This window comes from Schistocerca cancellata, chromosome 5, assembly GCF_023864275.1.
Source record: "Schistocerca cancellata isolate TAMUIC-IGC-003103 chromosome 5, iqSchCanc2.1, whole genome shotgun sequence".
Classification (NCBI taxonomy): domain Eukaryota; kingdom Metazoa; phylum Arthropoda; class Insecta; order Orthoptera; family Acrididae; genus Schistocerca; species Schistocerca cancellata.
Genome location: NC_064630.1, coordinates 483,282,953 through 483,305,885, shown reverse-complemented (window position 1 = coordinate 483,305,885; position 22,933 = coordinate 483,282,953). Strand labels below are relative to the sequence as shown.

The window sequence follows — 22,933 nt, the reverse complement described above, 5'->3', positions numbered from 1 at the left end:
AATAGTAGCAGTTTACAGGCAGTATCCTCATGTGTAGAACTCCCAATAATATATTCTTTATGCTTGTTCCAATTTGTCATTTTTATGAGTCAACCAATGTAAGTTACATAGTGCACAGATGTACATGATCAGAACAACAGGATGAAATATATCTATTTCCAGACAAGAACAACATTAAAAATGACTGAGTGAAACTCATGAATCGTTAAATTACTTCAGTTTAACAAACTACCAAACTCTCTAATAACATATAAGAAGAATCCAGAATGGAAAGGAAATATGACAATACTATGAGAAAGATGGTTGCTTACTCATCATCTAGCAGAGATGCTGAGTCACAGATAAGCACAAAAGAAAGACTGTCAAACAGGCATCAGAATTAGACAACACACACACACACACACACACACGCACACACACACACACACACACACACACACACACACACACACACACAAAGAGACTCATGGAAACACAATTCACACAGAGTCTCTGGCTGCCGAGGCCAGACTGCAAGCAGCAAAACATGATAGGAGAAGCAAACTGGGTGGTGGGGATAAGGAGGTGGCTGGGGCTGGAAGGGGGAGGGATAGCAGGTTATGGGTGGGAGACAGTAAAGCGTTGCTTGTGGGAGCATGAAGGGATGAGGTGGGGAGAGGATAGTGCAGCTAGGTACAGTTGGAAGGTTAGATGGAGGGAAGGGAGGAGGGGGAGGGGAAAGGGGCAGCAGAAAAGGAGAAAAGTAAAAAGACTGTGGGTGCACTGATGGAACAGAAGGCAGTGTAGTGCTGGGATGGGAACAGGGAAGGGGATAAGTGGGTTAGTCATTTACCCAGTTATCTCCTTCCCTGTTCCTATTCTAGCACAACTCTCTTCCACCAATGCACCCACAGTCTTTTTACTTCTCTGTTTTCCCCTGTCACCTCCTTCCCCCTTACCCTGTGTGTGTGTGTGTGTGTGTGTGTGTGTGTGTGTGTGTGTGTGTGTGTGTGTAGTCTAATTCTGATGAAGGCCTGTTAGGCTGAAAGCTCTATTTAATAGTCTTTTTGTTGTGCCTATCTGCGACTCAGCACCTCCACTGTATGATGAGTAGCAACCATCCTTTTCATAATATTAGCATATAAAGACAGTGATCTTAACATGAAATTGAAACCTTTTCTGATTGAAAAATGTTAATATTCATTCAATAAATTTTAAGACACCAGTAGCTTATCACCCCCCCCCCCCCCCCATGAACCATGGACCTTGCCGTTGGTGGGGAGGCTCGCATGCCTCAGCGATACAGATAGCTGTACCGTAGGTGCAACCACACGGGGGAGTATCTGTTGAGAGGCCAGACAAACACGTGGTTCCTGAAGAGGGGCAGCAGCCTTTTCAGTAGTTGCAGGAGCAGCAGTCTGGATGACTGACTGATCTGGCCTTGTAACACTAACCAAAACGGCCTTGCTGTGCTGGTACTGCAAACGGTTGAAAGCAAGGGGAAACTACAGCCGTAATTTTTCCCAAGGGCATGCAGCTTTACTGTATGGTTAACGATGATGGCGTCCTCTTGGGTAAAATATTCCGGAGGTAAAATAGTCCCCCATTCGGATCTCCGGGCGGGGACTACTCAAGAGGACGTCGTAACAGAAGAAATATAGAATTTCATTGATGAAAGGGGAAAATATAAAAACACAGTAAATGAAGCAGGCAAAAAAGAATACAAACGTCTCAAAAAAAGAGATTGACAGGAAGTGCAAAATGGCTAAGCAGGGATGGCTAGAGGACAAATGTAAGGATGTAGAGGCTTATCTCACTAGGGGTAAGATAGGTACTGCCTAGCTGCCTACAGGAAAATTGAAGAGACCTTTGGAGAAAAGAGAACCACTTGTATGAATATCAAGAGCTCAGATGGAAACACAGTTCTAAGCAAAGAAGGGAAAGCAGAAAGGTGGAAGGAGTATATACAGGGTCTATACAAGGGCAGTGTACTTGAGGACAATATTATGGAAATGGAAGAGGATGTAGATGAAGATGAAATGGGAGATATGATACTGCGTGAAGAGTTCGACAGAGCTCTGAAAGACCTGAGTCGAAACAAGGCCCGGGAGTAGACAACATTCCATTAGAACTACTGATGGCCTTGGGAGAGCCAGTCCTGACAAAACTCTACCATCTGGTGAGCAAGATGTATGAGACAGGCGAAATATCCTCAGACTTCAAGAAGAATATAATAATCCCAATCCCAAAAAAGCAGGTGTTGACAGATGTGAAAATTACCGAACTATCAGTTTAATAAGTCACGGCTGCAAAATACTAAAGTGAATTCTTTACAGACAAATGGAAAAACTAGTAGAAGCCGACCTTGGGGAAGATCAGTTTGGATTCCGTAGAAATATTGGAACACGTGAGGCAATACTGACCCTACGGCTTATCTTAGAAGCTAGACTAAGGAAAGGCAAACCTACGTTTCTAGCATTTGTAGACTTAGAGAAAGCTTTTGACAATGTTGACTGGAATACTCTCTTTCAAATTCTGAAGGTGGCAGGGGTAAAATATAGGGAGCGAAAGGCTATTTACAATTTGTATAGAAACCAAATGGCAGTTATAAGAGTCGAGGGGCATGAAAGGGAAGCAGTAGTTGGGAAGGGAGTGAGACAGGGTTGTAGCCTCTCTCCGATGTTATTGGATCTGTATATTGAGCAAGCAGTGAATGAAACAGAAGAAAAATTCAGAGTAGGTATTAAAATCCATGGAGAAGAAATAAAAACTTTGCAGTTCGCCGATGACATTGTAATTCTGTCAGAGACAGCAAAGGACTTGGAAGAGCAGTTGAACGGAATGGATGGTTTCTTGAAGGGAGGATATAAGATGAACATCAACAAAAGCAAAACGAGGATAATGAAATGCAGTCGCATCAAGTCTGGTGATGCTGAGGGAATTAGATTAGGAAATGACACACTTAAAGTAGTAAAGGAGTTTTGCTATTTGGGGAGCAAAATAACTGATGATGGTTGAAGTAAAGAGGATATAAAATGTAGACTGGCAATGGGATGGAGAGCGTTTCTGAAGAAGAGAAATTTGTTAACATCGAGTATTGATTTAAGTGTTAGGAAGTCGTTTCTGAAAGTATTTGTATGAAGTGTTCTTGGAGACTTAATGTGCGTTGTCAAACTTTTCTTCTCTCCATTTATGTCTACTAAACAAGAAATTCTTTTTCTTCTTGCTTGTGAACATCTGAAAACTGGAAATACAGTAGAAAAAAGCAAAAACTATATACTGTTTTGTTTTGTTTACTTTGTCACAGCCACAGTCATGAGATTACACTGGGTTCTAAGTAAAGCAAATGTCCAGTGTAGGTATAAAGTGACAAGAAACAATGTATAAAACTCACTTTTTTATTTTAAATGACATTCAAAGAGAGATATACAATGTGTGTTAATGATTCACACAGGTAGTCCACTATCTTTCCATATTTTTACCATAAAGAAACCCAGTGAGCTAAGAATTTAAATGCACTAATAAATATTTGGAATTTGTTATGAAGTGTTGAAAGCACTTGGTGCTTTACAGCAATTACTTCTAATGTTTTAAGAACATAAAACAATCTGCATAGCAGTATGCATTCACAAGAAATTTTACCAACTGAATCGAACATAATGTTGTGCAACACACAGAAAGGAAAAAAAGAACTCTTCTCTGCATATGTGGATTTCCAAAGAACAGTACTAGCATGTATGCTTTACATTCTGACATGATAGAGGTAGAGCAGCTGCTCTATTTTACAATGCTGATATCAAAACATGATGTCAACTGCCTAAGAATTACTCTCTATTCTTTATAAAATATGAAATGTACACATATCTGCATTAATTAAATTGTATATACATTGAGATAAATGACCTAGCCGTATGATCCCATTTAATGAGTTATATAAAAATAATTGTATATTCACACTTTTATTAAATTTATTTGTAAACTCTATTGCCACCAGGGGACAATAAAGACCAGTAAATAACTTTCCTTTCTGTTTAAAAAAAGTCTCAAAAGCACTATGTGTTTTGTAAGTATAAAAGGTGAGCATGATTGAAGCAATGTATATTAAGGCCTTTGTGTTAGCTGAGCTACTTTGCTATTCCTTAGTTTCAAGATTACCTAATATTCTCAACAAAACTGAATCACAAGAAATCTTAAAACATATTAAAACTATATGTACTGAATGAAGTGAGTTCACAGCCTCACATACACACTACTAATAAAAATCACTGAACATCAGCACTGACATCATCGATGGACATAACGTACTATGGGTTTTTGTAACCTTTTTAAATTTCTAAATAGCACAGAGTAACAAACTGAAAATCAGTATGTTTCATCATGAATCTTTATTATTTAAATAGTATTTCACTAAATTGCACTGTGATATTCTTCAAATAAACTGTATAGTATAAGAAACTAGTCTCAAGAAAAATTTTAATTTTAAAGAAGGCACAATATTTTATTCACTAGCTCTGTCCTCCACAATTTTCTGTACACTCACTTCAGTTGTTTTAGAAGACAATATTTGCCCAGATGCTTTTCTCTTATTCAGAATTCACTTCAAAATTGTTCTTAAAAGTATAGCTTATCGAAGAATATTAATGAAAATTGTACATAAAAATATATTAAAATACTTAATGCTAAGTTTCTAACAGAAATGTTAAATGCCATTATAAAAAGAGCAATAATGGATGCCAACAAGCACTATAATTCTCAAATATCATACAGTAAAATTCACTCCTATTTAAAAAGGTATTAGTTTTAATTCCCACTTTTGGCTTAAAAAAAAAAACCATGTAGTTTTAGTTACCAATAATTTACCTTTTTACACAAGCACACTTAATTTTTCACCAATCTAGGCTTGTAACATTTTCCACTGATAGCAATCCCATATTCATATTGTCACTATATTTGTATGTAACCATCAATAACATTGGGGACGCACTCTTCGCGATGTCTGATATATTTGTACAGGCACAACCTTCAATATACAACTCTATTTTGTATAGTACAGTCCGATTTGAAATGTCTCTATTTTTTCCAATAACACCACTTGTCATGTGAGATCTCAATTACAGTTACAGATTTACTTTCAGAAACACAATGAATCACAAGATAAACAGGCATCTGTGAATTTGCACCTGCTCCAGTGTCCAATTTTGAAGTTGTCACGCTTCTGTTCTGAGCAGGTTTGAGCTTACAGCAACATGAGGTCACTCCTTTTCTTCCTCACGCTTCCTGCACGAAGCAGCAGCAGTGGTGGCTTCAGGGTCCAGGAAGGCAGTTGCATTTGCTCGAGGCACTAACAGTACTGTGCCGTCTGCAGATTGCTGAAGGCTGTATTCACACATTGAATACTGGTTGCCATCAGGATCCCGCAGTTGCTACAATCAGAACAAGTAGATTTTATTTAGAAACACCTAAAAATATTCAGCTGGGAAGAATAATTCAAGCAAAAACTGTATGTATAATGGTTTCAAGATTTTTTTCCATATTAGGCAAAAAGATTTCTTGAGAGTTAGAACTTTTTTCTCATGGGTGCAAGGAAACTAAGTTTATGATATAGCAAGGAGCTGCAAATTAAACAAGGAGAAAAGGGAATTCACAGTTGTATTGTTTTACCTGAAAGATGTGCCTGTACAGTTGGCTGAACTTCTCCTTGACACGCTGACGTTCTGCCAACATGTAATCTCTCTCCTGCATCAGGCGGTTCTTCCGATCACGCATTTCTTTGACCTCATCTGCAAGACTGAGAATCTGGTCTAGCTTCCGTTTACGGCAGTTCTGTGCTGCAACCTACAAGAGCAAAGAGTACGAAATAAATACTTACTGTAGTAGAACCCCAATTTGTCAACACATGTGTATAGAGAAGGTTTAAAATTCAGTGCTTACTAACATAAATGAAACTAGTACAAATATCACTGAACAAGACTTCAAATTTGTTTGCAGTTGACAGTGAAATATATTCTCCACAGTAACTGACACTGAACTTCTTTTATTACCTTGTTCTTTCCTCTCCTCCTGATGTCCCTTATGAGTGATAACTGTGCCTCACTAAGGTCGTATTTTGACAATCGCTCATTAAATTCGTCCATTGGCAAATTGATGATGTCACTCACAGGCAATGGAATGTTCATTGCTCGTGCCCGTTTCTCATCCCTGTTCAGATGTTCCTCGTCAGATTTACGACCTGATGGAAAAGACAAATGTTAATAAGCTGCTCCTTTAATTTAAGTAGTGCATATGTGTTTTGGAAAGGGAATAGAGAAATACTATTTTGAAGACAGTTATTGTTCATACCTTTTTGTTTGTCTCTTGAAACAGGTCTTTGCATGGCTCCTGTGCTTTCTGCAGGAAGATGGTATGAATGATTGTGCTGTATGTGGTCAATAGATGGTCTTACATCTGCAACAAAACCAGCAACATAGCAGTAAGATACACTAGTTACCACAAGTGGAGATGTGTGAGAGGCAAAAATTTCATAGGTGTGTGCTGTGTAGTGTGCTTCGCTCTACCTGGGTGATGCCTTGCAAATTCAACACTGCAGCTATATTTCATCTCTGGTGCCTTGGCAGCAGCAACTCCAGCTTCCAATGGGGTGCCAAATGCATTTCCACCAGCAGGTACTGCCTCGCTGTACTCATACTTTACAGGCGCTGGTGGCAGACTCGGTGTTGTTCCATGGCTACCCAAGGAAGAAGCTGCTCCTGCAATCCAAGTTTTGACATTGAGTTTTTTCGTGCTATTTTTCACAATGATTAGTAATGACCAGAAAACAATAAGAAACAATTCATTTGCAACATTATACAAAGTGTAAGCATTCAGACTTTCAGATTAAGGAAACTAATGGTGCTCACTTTAACAACAGCTTCTGCAAAAAGCCCACTGCTTTATCTGGTATATTGAAGGCAGTGGTTTCTCAGACAATGGCAGCATTGACAAATTGTGGAAGAGAGTTTTCATATGAGATGAACAGTGGTTTGGAAATGAATGCAAACAGCAGAGAGCTACTGCAGTGATAGTAGTGCCATAATCTCATGATAATGAGGAAGATAGTGTCCATCTGTCATGTTTTTGAACCTCATATTAAATAATGCAAGAGTGAAAAATATTGTGTTTAAGGTGAACCCATGCCTCTAATAACAGGAAAAATCTAACATAGACCCAAAATGTAACTAAGTGGGACTGAATATTATGCAGAACAATACACATTGCCACAATGTAAATAATGGCCTGATATAAAAACTGAAATAAAGAAACTGACTTTTCATGAGTGTAGCAAAGTTTACTCCCTTTATTTTGCATTGAAGGAGAAATGGGGTTAGTCTGGATTAAATTTGTATTCAGGAATAATAGTAGTAGCTTGCACTGTGACAAATATGAACATAGGACAAATTTCTGGCAAAAGCTTCACATACATTTGCATTTTTTGTACATAATGTACCAAAATCAACCTTTGAGTGTATGTAAAATGAGATGTCAAACCATAATGAGAATTCCTCAATGAGCTTTATCTCCCCCCTAAGAGAGGATGCACTGGTCTTGGCAGGTGTACCATTTGGCCTAGCAAAACAATATGGTGTAAGGGAATGTCTATAGGTTTCTAATGAGCATCACATTTTCATATTTATGATGTACATTTGTTACTGTAAACCATTCTGAAAGATGATTAGTAAAAATAACAATGCTTGGCACTTGTGTTTTCTTTTAACAGATTCAAGATATAGAGCTTTGACTCAAGTGAGTCACTTGAACTGTTGAAACCATGAATGCCAAACAGAGGCAAATTTATGAGTATTTTATTTTATATATTGCATCTTCAGTTGCAGAACCTAAACAAGAACTCACCTGCACCCTGCTCCTGGAAGCATCGCTTTCCAAACATCTGATGTTTCTTTTGAGCCATGGGTGGCACACGGTGCTGTGTCTCGGCAGTGCTGACAGAACTGGAGTGCTGGCGACCAGAGTAGCTGTAGTCGTAAGGTCTGTACTTGCTACAAACAAATGAGATCTGTGTCACCATACTGTTACAGCCTTAAAATGATAAAGATTGTGTCTTCTAATATTGTCTGAGTAATGTGAAGTCTAATTTAATTAATACTGCACAATTTTTAGTGTGAGTATCAGTTTTTTTATTCTTCTATTACAAAGTAACATCAAATACCTATAGTAATTACGAAGTATGAGTATGTAACAATTACGTGAAAAATCTGAGCAAGTGTCACAATAGCTGGGCTGCACAGCATGCGACTACTCAGTGAACAACACCTTTCCTCTATAAAACATTATAAATGAAAATGTGTGTTCTGAAAGAATCACAAGTCCTAAATATGACAAGAATCACTGGCAAAACAGCTTCTTAGCCATACCAATAGAACTTTATCACATTAAGACAAAATGTTATTTGGCTGCTGTAGCAGCTCTTAGTTGACAGCTGCAAACTGCAAGATAATTACATTTTAAATAACTGAGGGATCTCAATGAGCAGATAGAGATGTTTGGAGATGTCCTACTAAACTGAAATTTCATTGCTGCATTTATGCTGTAAATGACGTTTGAAAGGTAGGAGTGTATTGTTATGGTGAACCACACATTGTTTAAAAGTTGAGAAAACTAATTTGTTATTATTTCCCGATTCATGTTCCTCTCAGGGATTTCTTATACCTACAGATGTGTTCCACGAGATATAATGCTAACCAGAGCTGATGAAGCCCTTATAGTGTGTTTTCCCACTGTCTCTTTCAGTTCCACTGTGTTGTAATTATTCTCTGGTCATTCCAATACTCAAAACTGTACCTAGGACTAAAAAACGATTACCATATCTATTCTGCATGATGTTGGATGCACTTGATGGAAAAACATTGTGGGACTGTAATCTGCAAGTGGATGGACTTATTCAGTATATGCACAATTTTCTATTGCGGTTTTCTGATGTGTGAATGCAGAACGTGGCAAGTTCAAAACACGGAATGAAATTCACAGACAACAGTGAGATACCTTTGTTTATGTACTTATGCCACCATGAGGAACACAAACCATATTTCTTACTTCGAATTGAACACCTATTCTGACTAAATCCGACACTCAAGTACCTAATGTAAAGTTACTTCTTTCAGGAAAAAACAGGATAAGGTGCTATAATGACAAGGTGGGAAATATTTTCTAACTCATTCCTGGGCAACAAATGAAGCACAGCATTTAAGACCAACATTATGGTGGTTACTGTAGTTGACAGAATCTACATCTATATCTACATGGATACCCTGCAAATCACACTTAAATGCCTGGCAGGGTGTTCACTGAACCACCTTCACAATAATTCTCTATTATTCCAGTCTCGAATAGCAAGCAGAAAAAACGAACACCTATATCTTGCTGTGCAAGATCTGATTTCTCTTATTTTATTATGATGATCGTTTCTTCATATGTAGGTGGGCGTCAACAAAATATTTTCGCATTCGGGGGAGAAAGTTGGTGACCGAAAAACCTGAAAGAAAACACGCTGTTGGTCCGAAAATTTCAGATTTTTGCTGATTGGGGGAGCACAGACCCAATGAACATGAGTGCAAACTACGTGGCGTTGTTTCCTGCTAGTTGATGATTGTATTTTCTGTAGAACCGTTCTGAGAAAGGTGCTGCGAGAGCGCACATGCTCAAACTCTTTCTTCTGCAGTACATGCTACGCGATGATTCATTTTTACGTTTGTTTACTATGCACCTACTTACACCGCGAGGAGCGCATATCTCAGACGTCGGGGCGCTTAAAATCAGCACCGCAGCACGTTAAGAACCGTTTGATAAATGTTGCCGGTGGAATAACTGGACCTAGGAGCGGGTGCCTGCTTTTTGGGTTACGTATCATCGCTCGAAAAAAACAGTCACGGGAAGCAATTTTAATGAACGTTCATTCACATCTGGTGACCCGAGCGCCGGCAATACATATAGTCACTGTACCACGTAAATTACATCAGAGTAATGCGATGGGGAGAGATGACGGCCTGCCTTATTCGAGAATTTGAATCTTTTGTATTATTTCGTACAGGGAGAACGGAAAGCCGTCACTTATATAAGTATTATCCACCCGTATCTTTTGACGAACTTTTCCGTCGCACCAACATAATTTCGATTTAAATCCCCAATGACATGTGTTGTTGGCTATTAGCGGAATTTTGAACTCTTAATGCAGTGTCTACGTAGTGGAACTGACCGGTCGATAAGTAATTTGTACTGGTGACTTACTTCTACGATATTTTGCACACCTAACATAAGGAAGCTCCACACACTGAGCAAAAGGAAGCTCCATTTCTCAGTTTATATAGTACGACATTGTGAAACGAATGCTTCGCAACAACGTGAGCGAAACTATCACAACCGACCTATGAAACTACCATTTCTCAACGTTACTTGTACGCGTTTTTATGTTCATTACGTTCTGTAAATGATAAAATTTATCGTGACTCAGTGTCCGCGATCTCTCTAAGTCAAGTACCTACCGATAAAAATGAAAGTGATGCTGGTGATTCACGCAATTAATGAAATGGGACGAGATTACAGAGACGTTCGTCTATCCGTAAGTAAGTTTCGAACTACGTCTAGATGATTACAACAGTTGATAACTGCAGGCTATCAAAGGCAAGTTATCGTACAACACTCCTGATCGGTCACATTATTATTAGAATTGCCATACGTCGACTATGAACAGAAATGACTTTCAAAGATGTTGGGAGAGAGAACTACTGGCAGGGCAATGGCTCCATCGACTGCGTCACATTTATAACTTAGAACTGACTAAATGACTGACAACGAAGACATCTGTAATTTGTCTCATACTGTTAAATAATATTACATATTCGATAGCCACAGAAAACGCTGCCAACAAACTTTTGGAAACAGGGTTGTGAAATAATCAGGCACAACACACGCAATTAAGTGTCGCCTGAGGACCGCTATGGACAGTTCTTCCACTGATAAGAGGCGAATCGAAAGCAACATGTTAAACCGAGTGGTACTGGCAGACTGGCGTAGCTGTACTAAGTGATACAGTACAAGCTCAACAACAATATCATTCAACCACATCCAAGAACCCCAAAATTGGATATCTCCATTTCCTGCGAGAAGAGATTCGGATACATCAACCGTATTATTACACGGAATTAGCAGCAGGTCTTTCGAAACAGTTGTGCGCTCACGCAATTAATGCACGTCCTTTCAGAAGTCTAGCAGCTTATTGTCGGCCCTTCTTGCACTCGGTTAAATGCAGCAGATGACATGTGTACTGTTCCGGAAAGGTCCTCCGCATTCCTGCAGGGATGGACCGTTAAAATTCAGCCAACACCATATAAAACTATGATAAAGGTTGTTGCGTGCCATAGACTCAAACGCTGGTACATCAAACGAGTACTCATCTGTCAATCAGTGGAAGGGGAATTCTAAAAGTGCAATTAAATGTTGGTGCCTTGTCTGTGATGTACATCACTTTGGGTAGGTGTAGTAGACACCTGTCTGCTTCGGCCTGTGTAGCGTGTTATGCAACTCCATATGAATGCTACAGCATTTTGCTTACCATCTCCGTTTTTTAATGCTGTACACACACACTGTAGTGTGTTTAGATATATTCTGATACAGTTTTTCATTATTTTAACTACGGTAAACAGTACTAGTTTTGCAATATTTCTGAACGGCGTCTCAAGCGTCCCGAAAATATATGAATATATTTTTAGAGTTTGGCAGCAAGTAACTGAAAAACAGAAAAGAGTTACTTATATCGTACCAGCCATGAACGTTTAAAAAGTAGAATGGCTCAACGATTCTATACTGAGCTGTTACCCTAGCGAGGGCATCGCAGCACTTCTGCATCTGTCTGAGGGTTGTTGCAATACTCTATGTTTTGTGCATTTTGATAACTGCATATTACAAGCTTCGAAATTTTTGTGAAGGTATTTTCGCAGAAACAGAGGTAACTGGGGTAGCAGCAGCAGACGGGAAGGTATGCGCCACACATTAGCAACTTGCTGGCTGCATCTGTTGCAGACGTTCAGTTCAAAAAATGGTTCAAATGGCTCTGAGCACTATGAGACTTAACATCTGAGGTCATCAGTCCCCTAGAACTTAGAACTACTTAAACCTAACTAACCTTAGGACATCACACACATCCATGCCCGAGGCAGGATTCGAACCTGCGACCGTAGCAGCAGCGCGGTTCCAGACTGTAGCGACTAGAACCGCTCGGCCACACTGGCCGGCAGACGTTTAGTACCCGCGTCGGTAGGATGACGACCTCTCGGAAACTGAACCATCATAATCTACGTATCTGGTGCACACGATACCCTCACGCGGGCTTCTCACAAAAATTCGTGTATGCTCTGGAAAACACAGGTTTCGTATTATATCCTCTTCCAAAAATATGCGCAGTTTTTCTTTGTTGGGAGAATTGCTCTGGTACTGGTCTCTGAACAAGCTGCAATAGTGACTGATGCACCACTTACGGGAAGACAGTGGATAACTCTGCTTTGTAACCTGATGATTCACTTAGTTTCCATTCGCGCGTCGATGAGCATTGTAATGTCGTACTTTCGCAACACTTGACTGGACGAGTTCGTTACATTACAGGATCAAGTACGGAACAAGACCACACGGAAAACTCTAAACATGTTTACCATAAAGGAAGGTATCAAGGAAAATAGGAGGAAATTTACAAATTAAGGATGACCAAAGACATGGAAAGCGTACGATGACAGATCTGCCATGTACACTTAGAAAGCAGAGTGGCTCAATGATTCTACGCTGAGCTGTTACCATGGCGAGGGCAACCACATGACAGTACTTTTGCATCTGTCTGAGGCTTGTTGCACTAATGTGTGTTTTGTGCATTTTGGTGACAGCGTATTACATGACTGCATATTACAGGCTTTGAAATTTTTGTGAAGGTATTTTCACAGAAACAGAGCTAACTGGGGTAAAAAATCGAATAAATAATAATTACATTTTTACCCTGTAACGATCTACTGGAGACTGTGTATCCCTCATATCAAAATACTCAAAAAATATTGCTGAAAAACCTCTCAAATTTTGATGGTGGTGTTCGGGTTCAGTCTGTAGACTGCTCCTCTCGAACGGCAGTCAGGGGGCTATCAAGCTTAAAGCCCCCTATACGAAGAACGGATCACCATCGAGGTGTGCAGGCCTTCACTCCATGAGACATTGCGCAGGGGACTGAAATTTAGTCTGGGATATTGACATAAAGGCTAGTGATCGAGAACTGTAACCCACCGCTCCTGCTCCCCAAGTCAGTCTGACATTCACGAAGAAAAGTTGTTTCATGTCCAGTTTTTGAACCGACTTACCTTCGAGTTGACGGTCACCGTAAAAATGGGCTTTACCGCTTCGGATATGGAGGCAGTCATGTTTAAGAATGTTACTGTAAATAAACGGAAGAGTTCGTGCACATATTTCCTTAACTTATTCCCTGTAAATACCCACCCCGGACTAAGTGCCTTGACCATCGAATAGCAGAGTCTTTATGGCGCCCACAGAGACCACTGCAGGTGACAGAAAATGGTGTTACCAGATACGTACAATAACTTTCTTCCTCAAGAACGCGCGTTATACTTATATGCAATCCACGAACGAATGGCTCCGTGCTCCATCACGTTCAGTCACAAAACTGGACACTTACTTTTCTTGTCAACAGTCTTTTGACTGGTTTGATATGGCTGCCACGACATATTCTCCTGTACTAACTTCTTCACCTCACAGTAGCACTTTCATCCAACGTCCTCAATTGTTTGTTATATCTCTGTCTTTCCCTACAGTTTTTACACTTTTCAGCTCCCTCAGCTATCATGGCAGTTATTCGTTGATAGCTTAACACGTGTCCTATCACTCCGTCTCTTATTCTTGTCAGTGGTTTCGACATACTTCTTTCCTCGCCGATTCTGCGAAGTACCTTATTTGTTAGCTTATCTGCCCACCTAATTTTCAACATCGTTCCATAGCGCCACATCTCAAACGCTTCGATTCTCTTCTTTCCCAGTTTTCTCACAGTCCTATATTCCCTTCCGTAGAATGTTGTGCTCCAGACGAACATTATCACAAATTTCTTCCTCAAATATAATTAAGACCGATGTCTGATACTAGGAGACTTTTGTCGGTCAAGAATGCCCGTTTGACTAATCTCATTTCTCCTGCTCTTCATTACTTTCCTCTTTCTTCGGTCTACTCTCAGTACCTAGTGTATGATCACTGAGCTGTTTATTACATTCTCACTTTCACTGATGACAGCAATGTCAGCATCAGTGAATCGTATCAATGATATCTTTTCATTCTGATTTCCTTTCACCCTGGGCTTACTTTGACCATGAATTTTAATCCCACGCCTGAATATTTATTTCACTTCGTCACTGCTTCTTCGATATAGATAGAAAGACAACATCCCTGTCGTATACCGTTTCCAAGGCATAGTTGTCATACATAAAAATAAGACGACTTTTTTTTCCCGGCCAGGTCGGTTGGGAAATGGAAAATTCAGTGAAAATTTATTATTTTTTATTTGTAAAATTTAACTACACCTTCCAGCTACTTCTCTACACAGTCGCCGCCCTGCCTTAGACACTTGTTGTGGCGTTGTACCAAATTTCCAATACCCTCGTCGTAGAATGCAGCCGCCTGCGCTTTCCGGCAATTATCTACGCTAGTCTGCAGCTCACTGTCTGTGCCAAAATGCTGTCCTCATAGGCAACGGTTCATGTAAGCAAAGAGATGAAAATCAGAGGAGGCAAAGTCCGGGCTGTATGTGGATGGTCAAACACTTCCCATCGAAAACGCTACAGGGGCGCCTTTGTTGCAGCTGCAGTGTGCGACCGAGTATTGTCATAAAGAAGGATCATGCTTGATAACAACAATCCTCCTCGTTTATTCTGAATTGCTCTTACTAGATGATTTTCTCGAATCGCCTCATCCACTCGCTGAATAAGATCACCGGTTGAGACACGCTTCCTTTCCTGACCGCCTGCATCGTGAACGTCTGTACGTGCTGCTTCAAAGTTCTGGCACCATTGCCGCACTCTGGTGCCATCTGCCTGAAATCTGGCGGAGCCTCTCAGCATGAAGAAATCGAATGACAGCACGCATTTCACACTTGACAGGAGAGTTGCTCTAGCCATCTTTACATGCTCACTGTGCGCTCAGACGCGATCGAGAGGCATACTAGAGACACTGGTCAACAATCCTGCGCAAAGTTTCATCAGATTCCCTCCTACATCGGCTACGGACACGGATCTGGAGTCAGAGAGAGCAACTGTAGGATGTGGAGAGATTCCCTACCGGCTCGCGGAGAATGCGGAGAGCTGATAGCAGCACCCACCTAGCGTGGTAGTCGGCGGCTCCGTAGTGGTCGCCGGCCGTGTGTCCCGAGTCGGAGCCAGTCTCCATCCACTCGCCGTCAGACAGCGAGGGCACGCGCTCGGAGCCCATGGAGCTAACGGCGCTGTCGCTGGACGCGTCCATGCGCTCCTCCGCTGCAGCCGCCGCCGCAGCCGCCGCCGCCGCCGCAGCAGCAGCAGCAGCAGCTGACGCCGCCGTCGCCGCCCCCGGGCCGGAAGCGGCCACAGTCGTCGCCCCGCCAGCCGCCGCCCCTGCGTGGGCGGCGCTCGATGCAGAAGTCGGGCTGCCCGTCGAGTCCAGCATGCGCATCGTGTACATACCTGCGCAACACAAAACAACTGTCACTAAGAGCTCGCGCGTTTCACGCAGGAGGTATAGTACAATGGTATCATTTTCTCAAAGTCCCAATCATTTCGTGTTATAGGGACACACCTATTCTACATCTCAAATGCCGGTATGATATGCAAACATTTGCTTTCTGAATCTGATACGATTTATTGCACCACTAATTATTACTCGAGCCACTACAGGCTCATCGCCAGATGGTGGTGTTACAGGAACATTATTCTCTCGAATATGTGCAACTTGACGCTAGGGTAGTGGTGCTGGCGAAAACAAAAGAAAAAAACGAAATTTTAGTCTTATGTTAACGAAATGTATACGCACGAACGTTATGTTTCACCATTTCATTGGGGCTTAGTATCCATGACAAATTCATTCCGAAAATGTAGACTTTTGCCTACTAAAACTGGCTGCACACGTCCGCTCATTGTAGCCCAATGACTGTACCTTGCTCTTCACTAACCGAGAGAGGCACCTATGCTGTAGATACGAAACAGAGTGCCGTTCGCTAGCAAGTTTTTACTCCAATTAAATACGTACTCTGTTTTTCATTAGCAGTCTGTGGCGTCTAATATGTGGCTCTGATGATATGAATCAGTCGAATAAGAAGACGAAACCAAAACATTGGATCAATGCATGTTGCTTCAACTCGTGATACAGTAAATAACTGTTCTACATATGCCCGCTTCCCGAAGGGTGTCTGTGTATTGCTAAAGCTGAACCAATGGCTCCCAAACTTTGTTAGTTTATGATCATTATGTAGTCACGGAACTCGCACAAAGAGGAAACAGTTAGTGAATAACTGGCCTACATTTAAAACGTTAGTTTTAGTGCCTGTGTTTGTCAGTGACGATGTACCTCTACAGATAACGAACATTTTATTCAATACATGAAGGTAAACAATCATTATTTTTAGCTCAAATTTCGTTAACTACGGAATGATAACAAGGGGACGAGAACAAGAATTTTATGGAATGGCATTCTTTGGACGATCTCAGATCAGTAAACTCCTTGATGCTAACGCTCTATAGAACATCGGACAGCTAAGCGACCACTACACTGCCTGCATGGGGCACAACTGGATAGCAATACTAGAGTTCCATGTAACCAGAATGCCTTTCTTCTGACTACTGATGCTGACTTCGTAAACAGGTGCTGTTACGTCACCGTTAAATACCTCTTCAGATTTCGTCGCGAAACATTTCTCCAGAGAAAAGTCACGGTGGTATTAGAGATCCAGCATGAATAATTTCCTATAACAGTCACGTAGAAACCGCCTGAGCTGGACCCGGGTTTACGGAGAGAAGAAATTATAAGTAAATAAAAGTGGGCTGGTAGGAACTTGAATAAGTTCGTAAGGAACTATGTAATGATTGTACTATTTACCACTCTCAACCCTCCAGAGCCACACTATAGAGCCACAAAATACAGGGGTTGGACAAAAATATGGAAATATTGAGAGAAACGGATGACTGAACATAAATGTAGATGCTCACTCAGTAAACAGGTTGCGCTTTTGTACTTGAGCACGAACGGCTCCTGTGCGATATCCTCTAAACGTTGCAACTGCCAGTCATGGCCAATACAATGTTCTATGTACTTGAGAGACATTATGTCGGTGCTAAGTCAATTCGAAAATGGGCAAATTGTTCGGGCTTGTATGGTGGGTTCTTCCGTAACCAAAGTACCCAAAGTGTTTGGTGTAGCAAGAGGCATCGTATCGAAGATTTATACCGCATACGTGGAAAACGGAAAAAACATAACTGCTCAGACATAACGCGGGAGAAAATTATGTTGAGTGATCATGAAAATAAGAGGACGACAGCACTGTATGTCTCTACAGAACCGAATGTCACATTTACGAACCTTGTCAGCACCAAAACACCACGAAGGGGGCTCCGTTAGTAGGGAACAGCAGAACTAGCTGGAATTCCAAAACCGCTCATCCGTGATGCAAATGTCCGTAACAAGAAAACGAAGCCATAAAACCTGGACTACGGAGCAATGGAAGTAAGCCATTTGATCGGACGAGTCTTGATGCACACTGTTTCCAAGGTCTGGATGAGTTTACATCTTAAGAACGAAACATGGTTGGGATTCGGTGAAGGTTTGGCTAGCCACATCATGGGTGCCATGTTTACTATGTAAGGTCGCGTTACTGTCAAGGATTACCTGACTCTTTCGGCTGTTCAGGTCCATCTCATGGTAGGTCTGTTCCAAGACGTGAAGATCCCTGCCCACATAATTCCCATCGTCCTAGACTGATTTTAAGAGCACTAGGATGAACTGTCGCGTATACCCTGGCCGCCACACTCACTGGACTTCAATATTATTGAGCGTTTATGGTCTACTTTGGAGAGAAGGGTGCGTGATCGCTATCGCCCTCCATCTTTGTTATCTTGACTTATTATTATTTTGCACGAAGAAAGGTATAACATTTACCTGAAAACCATTCAGGACCTGTATTTGTCCATTTCGAGACGACTGGAAGCTCTTCTGTATGCCAACGGGTTTCCGACATTGTATTAGATACGATAATGGTAATGTGTTGTGATTTTGGTGTTTCCATATTTTTGTCCAGCCCCTGCAGTTTCATTCTAGAGGCCGGCCGGAGTGGCCGTGTGGTTCTAGGCGCTACAGTCTGAAACCGAGCGACCGCTACGGTCGCAGGTTCGAATCCTGCCTCGAGCATGGATGTGTGTGATGTCCTTAGGTTAGTTAGGTTTAATTAGTTCTAAGTTCTAGGCGACTGATGACCTCAGAAGTTAAGTCGCATAGTGCTCAGAGCCATTTGAGCCATGCATTCTAGAGAATGCGAACCGCTGACATGCTTTCTCTCTGTGGTGTAGTTCTGCTTAGTGAAATATGAAAGATGCAGGCAAGAATTTGTAAAACAGGGTTGGTAAAGCTTGTTAAAAGAAAAGGGGACAAAAGAAATAGACCATGCACGCAGGAAGTGGAAGAATGTTTCTGCATAACGAATCTTCCGTTCAGTTTCTTACTACCACTGTTTCTAACGGGGCAAAGTCCTCTGCGTAGCCCTCGCATGATATGGATTTCCCTTCACACGGTCTATCTGATTGCCTTATCTGCTATAACTCTCATTACGTGAAAGCTGTAGCAGCATCTCCTGTGATACGCTCAGGTAATGATCTTCGCCTTCGCCTTGTCCTCCATCTCTCACAGACGTCAGGCGAGAGAAAACGTATTATTTTAGACGCTGACGTAATCGAGGAAGAGTTACATCAAAAGATGCCACCAATGTGCAATGCACAGCTACAAGGAAATGGTGGAACATGATCTAAACAAACAGCGCCGCCCTGGCACACGCTGAATGCAGAAGCGCTACTCAGTCGCTGCTGGAATACCGATTATTCTTCGTGTTTTACTGTTTCTGGTTATACATCTCAATAAAACCAATAACACACTAGACTATAATGGGACTGCCTTCTCGAATACGATTTAAAAATAATTTTGTGTGTAAAGGGAAACAAACTGACGCTTTCCGTGGACGATGGGCGTCGTATGTGAGACGTGATGAGCAGTGTATGTTTAGGCTGACTCTAGCTACACGTTGATAGAAAGGAACCTCAAATTATCTGCTGCAACACCAGAGAAAATGCCCCTGACTACCATTACGAGAGAGACCCAGTATAGTATACTATACAAGTTTGTCAAGCTGGAATTTTTTTGCTCTTGTTTTCTCCACACTTTCGGCTACATTTCGTGACGTACTGAGAAATGTATTGCATTGAAAATATCCTCAATAATCAAAACATCGTGTGCTCTAAAATACTTCAAATCCTCACAATCCCTTACCGCTATTTAATGGTTCAGCTACATTTTGCAGGTTAAGCTATTTTGCAGTGCAGGTTACATACAAAGTGTCCTGCAGCATATGATCAGATAAAAAGAAGTTTTTTTTGTCACAGAAAATTATTTTTTTCAGAAGCTTTTATGTTCGTTGCAGCCATCGCATGTTATATGACAACACGGATCCTGATATTTACTTTCTGACTTAACGCAACTCCTACATTGCGATGAAAGACCAACGGATATGTGGACGTTTGTGTACTTATTTTGCGAATCCTCTTTCCTCTTCTGACCAACCGAGATTCTTCCAGTTCTATGGTGACGTTGTAAGCGTCACTGTCTCACCTAACTTTTCCCAGAAACACCCAGCTTTATAATGTACTCTGTGGCTCACCACACTATCTAGGTGGAAAAAGAATTTCAGCTCAAGCAGTGTTTTTCCATTCAAAGTCTTCTAATTGTCGATTTGGGGCTATTCAGATGCACACAGTGTTTCAAGTGCCACCTGTTTTTTCGGTATCTGCACAAAACGAAGCAACCGCGCCTGCTCAGTGATGGCCTTCTGGTAATAGCCGCGTGTGACACAGCAAGGTTCGCTTAGCGCTATTCAGCCGCGCACCGCCGTTCGCTGTTGGAAACTGGCTTGCGCAAGTCACGTTCAACTGTTTGTTTAGGTAATCTGGAATGAGTGCGCGTACTTCGCCCGAAAGCGCAGCGTCACTGAACGCGGCGGACGCGCCTGCTGCATCACCGTACACAGCTGAAAGCTGTGCCTTGTTAATTACTTCATCTCCCTTCCCCTATTTCATTGCGCTCACATGTCGGTGAGTGGCCCGTTTTAGACCAGAATCAGCGTCTGGCCGCTAATGGATATCGTTTAAGTCTTTCGCGTCATTCACAGATAATTCAGAGTTTTCAAAAGCTTGTTGCATCGTAGATAGGTAGCTCGCCTTCTTTATCTTTCGCAAGCAGCAATGGTACGAAACGAAACGCGTTGTTCGTCTCGTACATCTTGAACTTAATATCTCTATTTTGCTGGCAATGACCTTGTTTTCATTACTTACACGTTCTGCAAATGATTCTCCTTCTTACATAGTTAGTGTTCGTGACGCTGTGTTCTTCCAACAGCTGACAAACCGATGGCGTTAACAAAGGCGGCACCCTATCCGAACGCTGGGTCGGGGCGCCGAAGTTGTGAGCACGATCGGTCAGTAAAATTGAATGACTAACTACACCGACGGAAAAGAACTGCAGCACCAAGAAGGAGTTGCGCGACATAAACGAAGTCGGTAGGTGTGTTTCTACACCTGAAAGGTGATGTATATTCAAATTTCGCGCTAGTCGCATATGAACATGCAAATCAAGTTTGCTTTAAATACTTACTTAACGGTCGTGAGCGTTAGTTACCTTTGAGATTGAACGTGGTGAGCTAATACTAGCAAGAATGCTTTAAGGCGACAAAGACGCCATTATCAAAACCTCACTGAGTTTGAATGAGGTCGTGTAAAAGGGCTACGAGAGGACTAACACGATGAACTGTTACAAATCGGTTACTTCAAGGACAGCTCCGAGCCAGACGCCCTGTAACGTGCATTCCAAACTACCGCCATTTGCGGCTTTAGTGGTGTCAAGACAAAGCTCATTGGAGGGCAGGGTGAAGGTCACTTGTGCTTTCTGAAGAAAGCTGGTTCTGCGTCGGTGGCAGTGACGATGGTGTGTTGGTTAGCAAAAGGCCAGTTGAGGGCCCTCAACCAACCTGTCTGTGCAAGACACGCTGGATCTACACCTGGAGGGAGTTGTGGTCTGGTGTGCTATTTCGAATGACAGCAGGAGCTCTCTCGTAGTTATTAAGCACAACTAGACTCAAACTCACTCTGGTGATTCGACCTATTGTTATGCCATTCATGATCAGCATTCCAAGAGGGTGCTTTCCAACAGGATAACGCTCGACCACATACTGCTGTTGTAACCCAACATGCTCTACAGAGTGTCGACATGTTGTCTTGGCCTGCTCGATCATCATATCTGTCTCCAGTCAAGCACACATGGGACATCATCGGACGACAACTATAGCGTCATCCGTAACAGCATTAACCGTCCCTATGTTGACCGACCAAGAACAACATACATGGAACTCCATCCCCCAGACTGACATCCGCCACCTGTGCAACACAATGCATGCACGTTCACGTGCTTGCATTGATTCTAGCGGTTATACCGGTTATCAATGTACCAACATTACACGTTTGCAATGGTTTATCTCCCGCTAATATGTTATCTAGACAAATGTATTCCCGAATTTCATTATTCTACATTTTTTCGGTGTTGCGATATTTTTACCGTCAGTTTATATGTTTTAGTGTTGTTTGTATGATAATAAATGAAGATTCTACAAGTTTTTTTGTGTAAATTCTAAAACCGGTTTAATATTCCAATACATTTTTGAATATTAATCGTCGTTCGAAGATCATGAATTTTCCGTGTCACTTTTTTAAACACTTTCTTGTCCATTCAAGTTTGCTCTTCCATCTCCAATGATCTCAATAACGACGAGACATTAAACAACGGTCACTTTTCCTTAACAAATCATAGGTACCGTGTAACTTGCATTATCACGTCCACCTTCTGTAGAATCATTATAGTCGCTGTCCAGTGACTACTGACTGTATTCGGAGAACATATAAATGGAGGCGACATTCAAAGTTTTCCCCGAAAAATTCGACGAAGAGTCAACGAGTGACTCACATTTAGTATATTAGCGCAAGGAGTACGTCAGACTTGTAGGCGATGACCTAATCCGACGCTGCGTTGTGAGCGTGCTGCAGCCTCTCAAACTGAAGGCAGCCCACGTGACTTATGATTCATCCCAAGCGCGCTCCGACTTCGAGGAAGTCTATAACACGCAACGAAAAGAAATAAGCGCTTAGTGCCACCGACGGTCGAAGACGAGCGAACAAAACATGTCTATTCCGCAAAGATCTCCGGCGCAAGACTGGAGCAAAGACGCAGGACACAGTAAAGAACGAATCACCACCACATGAGAATGTGAGTTTTAGCATTGGAAACATTTGAGAAGATGTTCTTATCCTGTATGAGCACGCTATTTACAATGAAAAATTTGGAACATTCCGCAGAAAACTAGCAGCTATAAGCCTAGTCTCTGCTTAGATCCCGAGTCACTCACCTCTGCGAGTAATAATTTACTTTCAAATAGTCATTTCTGAATTTGTCGAAGTGAAATAAGAATGAGAAAACGAGTAACTTTGCCACTGAGTAAAATATTTCTTTCCCTTCAGCGATTGAGGTGTCTGTCGTCTCAATAGTTATAAATAGTTCACAAGAATCGTTTTACGAAAATACCTATTTGGTAGTCTTCGTC

General features: G+C 41.6%; 1 protein-coding gene across 3 annotated transcripts in view; it reads right to left on the bottom strand.

Annotated features, from left to right (window-relative positions):
- Window positions 1-3,363: 3,363 nt before the first annotated feature.
- LOC126188434 (segmentation protein cap'n'collar) overlaps window positions 3,364-22,933 on the bottom strand; it is an 815,786-nt gene continuing 796,216 nt past the window's right edge. For all 3 annotated transcript variants that reach the window (XM_049930039.1, XM_049930038.1, XM_049930040.1), the window contains 7 exons: window positions 15,380-15,719; window positions 7,867-8,012; window positions 6,534-6,725; window positions 6,319-6,423; window positions 6,021-6,208; window positions 5,641-5,814; window positions 3,364-5,402 (listed from right to left, as the gene is read on the bottom strand). In XM_049930039.1, coding sequence (XP_049785996.1) covers window positions 5,232-5,402; window positions 5,641-5,814; window positions 6,021-6,208; window positions 6,319-6,423; window positions 6,534-6,725; window positions 7,867-8,012; window positions 15,380-15,719 — 1,316 coding nt within the window. In that variant the 3' untranslated portion in view covers window positions 3,364-5,231. The remainder of the gene's footprint in view (window positions 5,403-5,640; window positions 5,815-6,020; window positions 6,209-6,318; window positions 6,424-6,533; window positions 6,726-7,866; window positions 8,013-15,379; window positions 15,720-22,933) is intronic.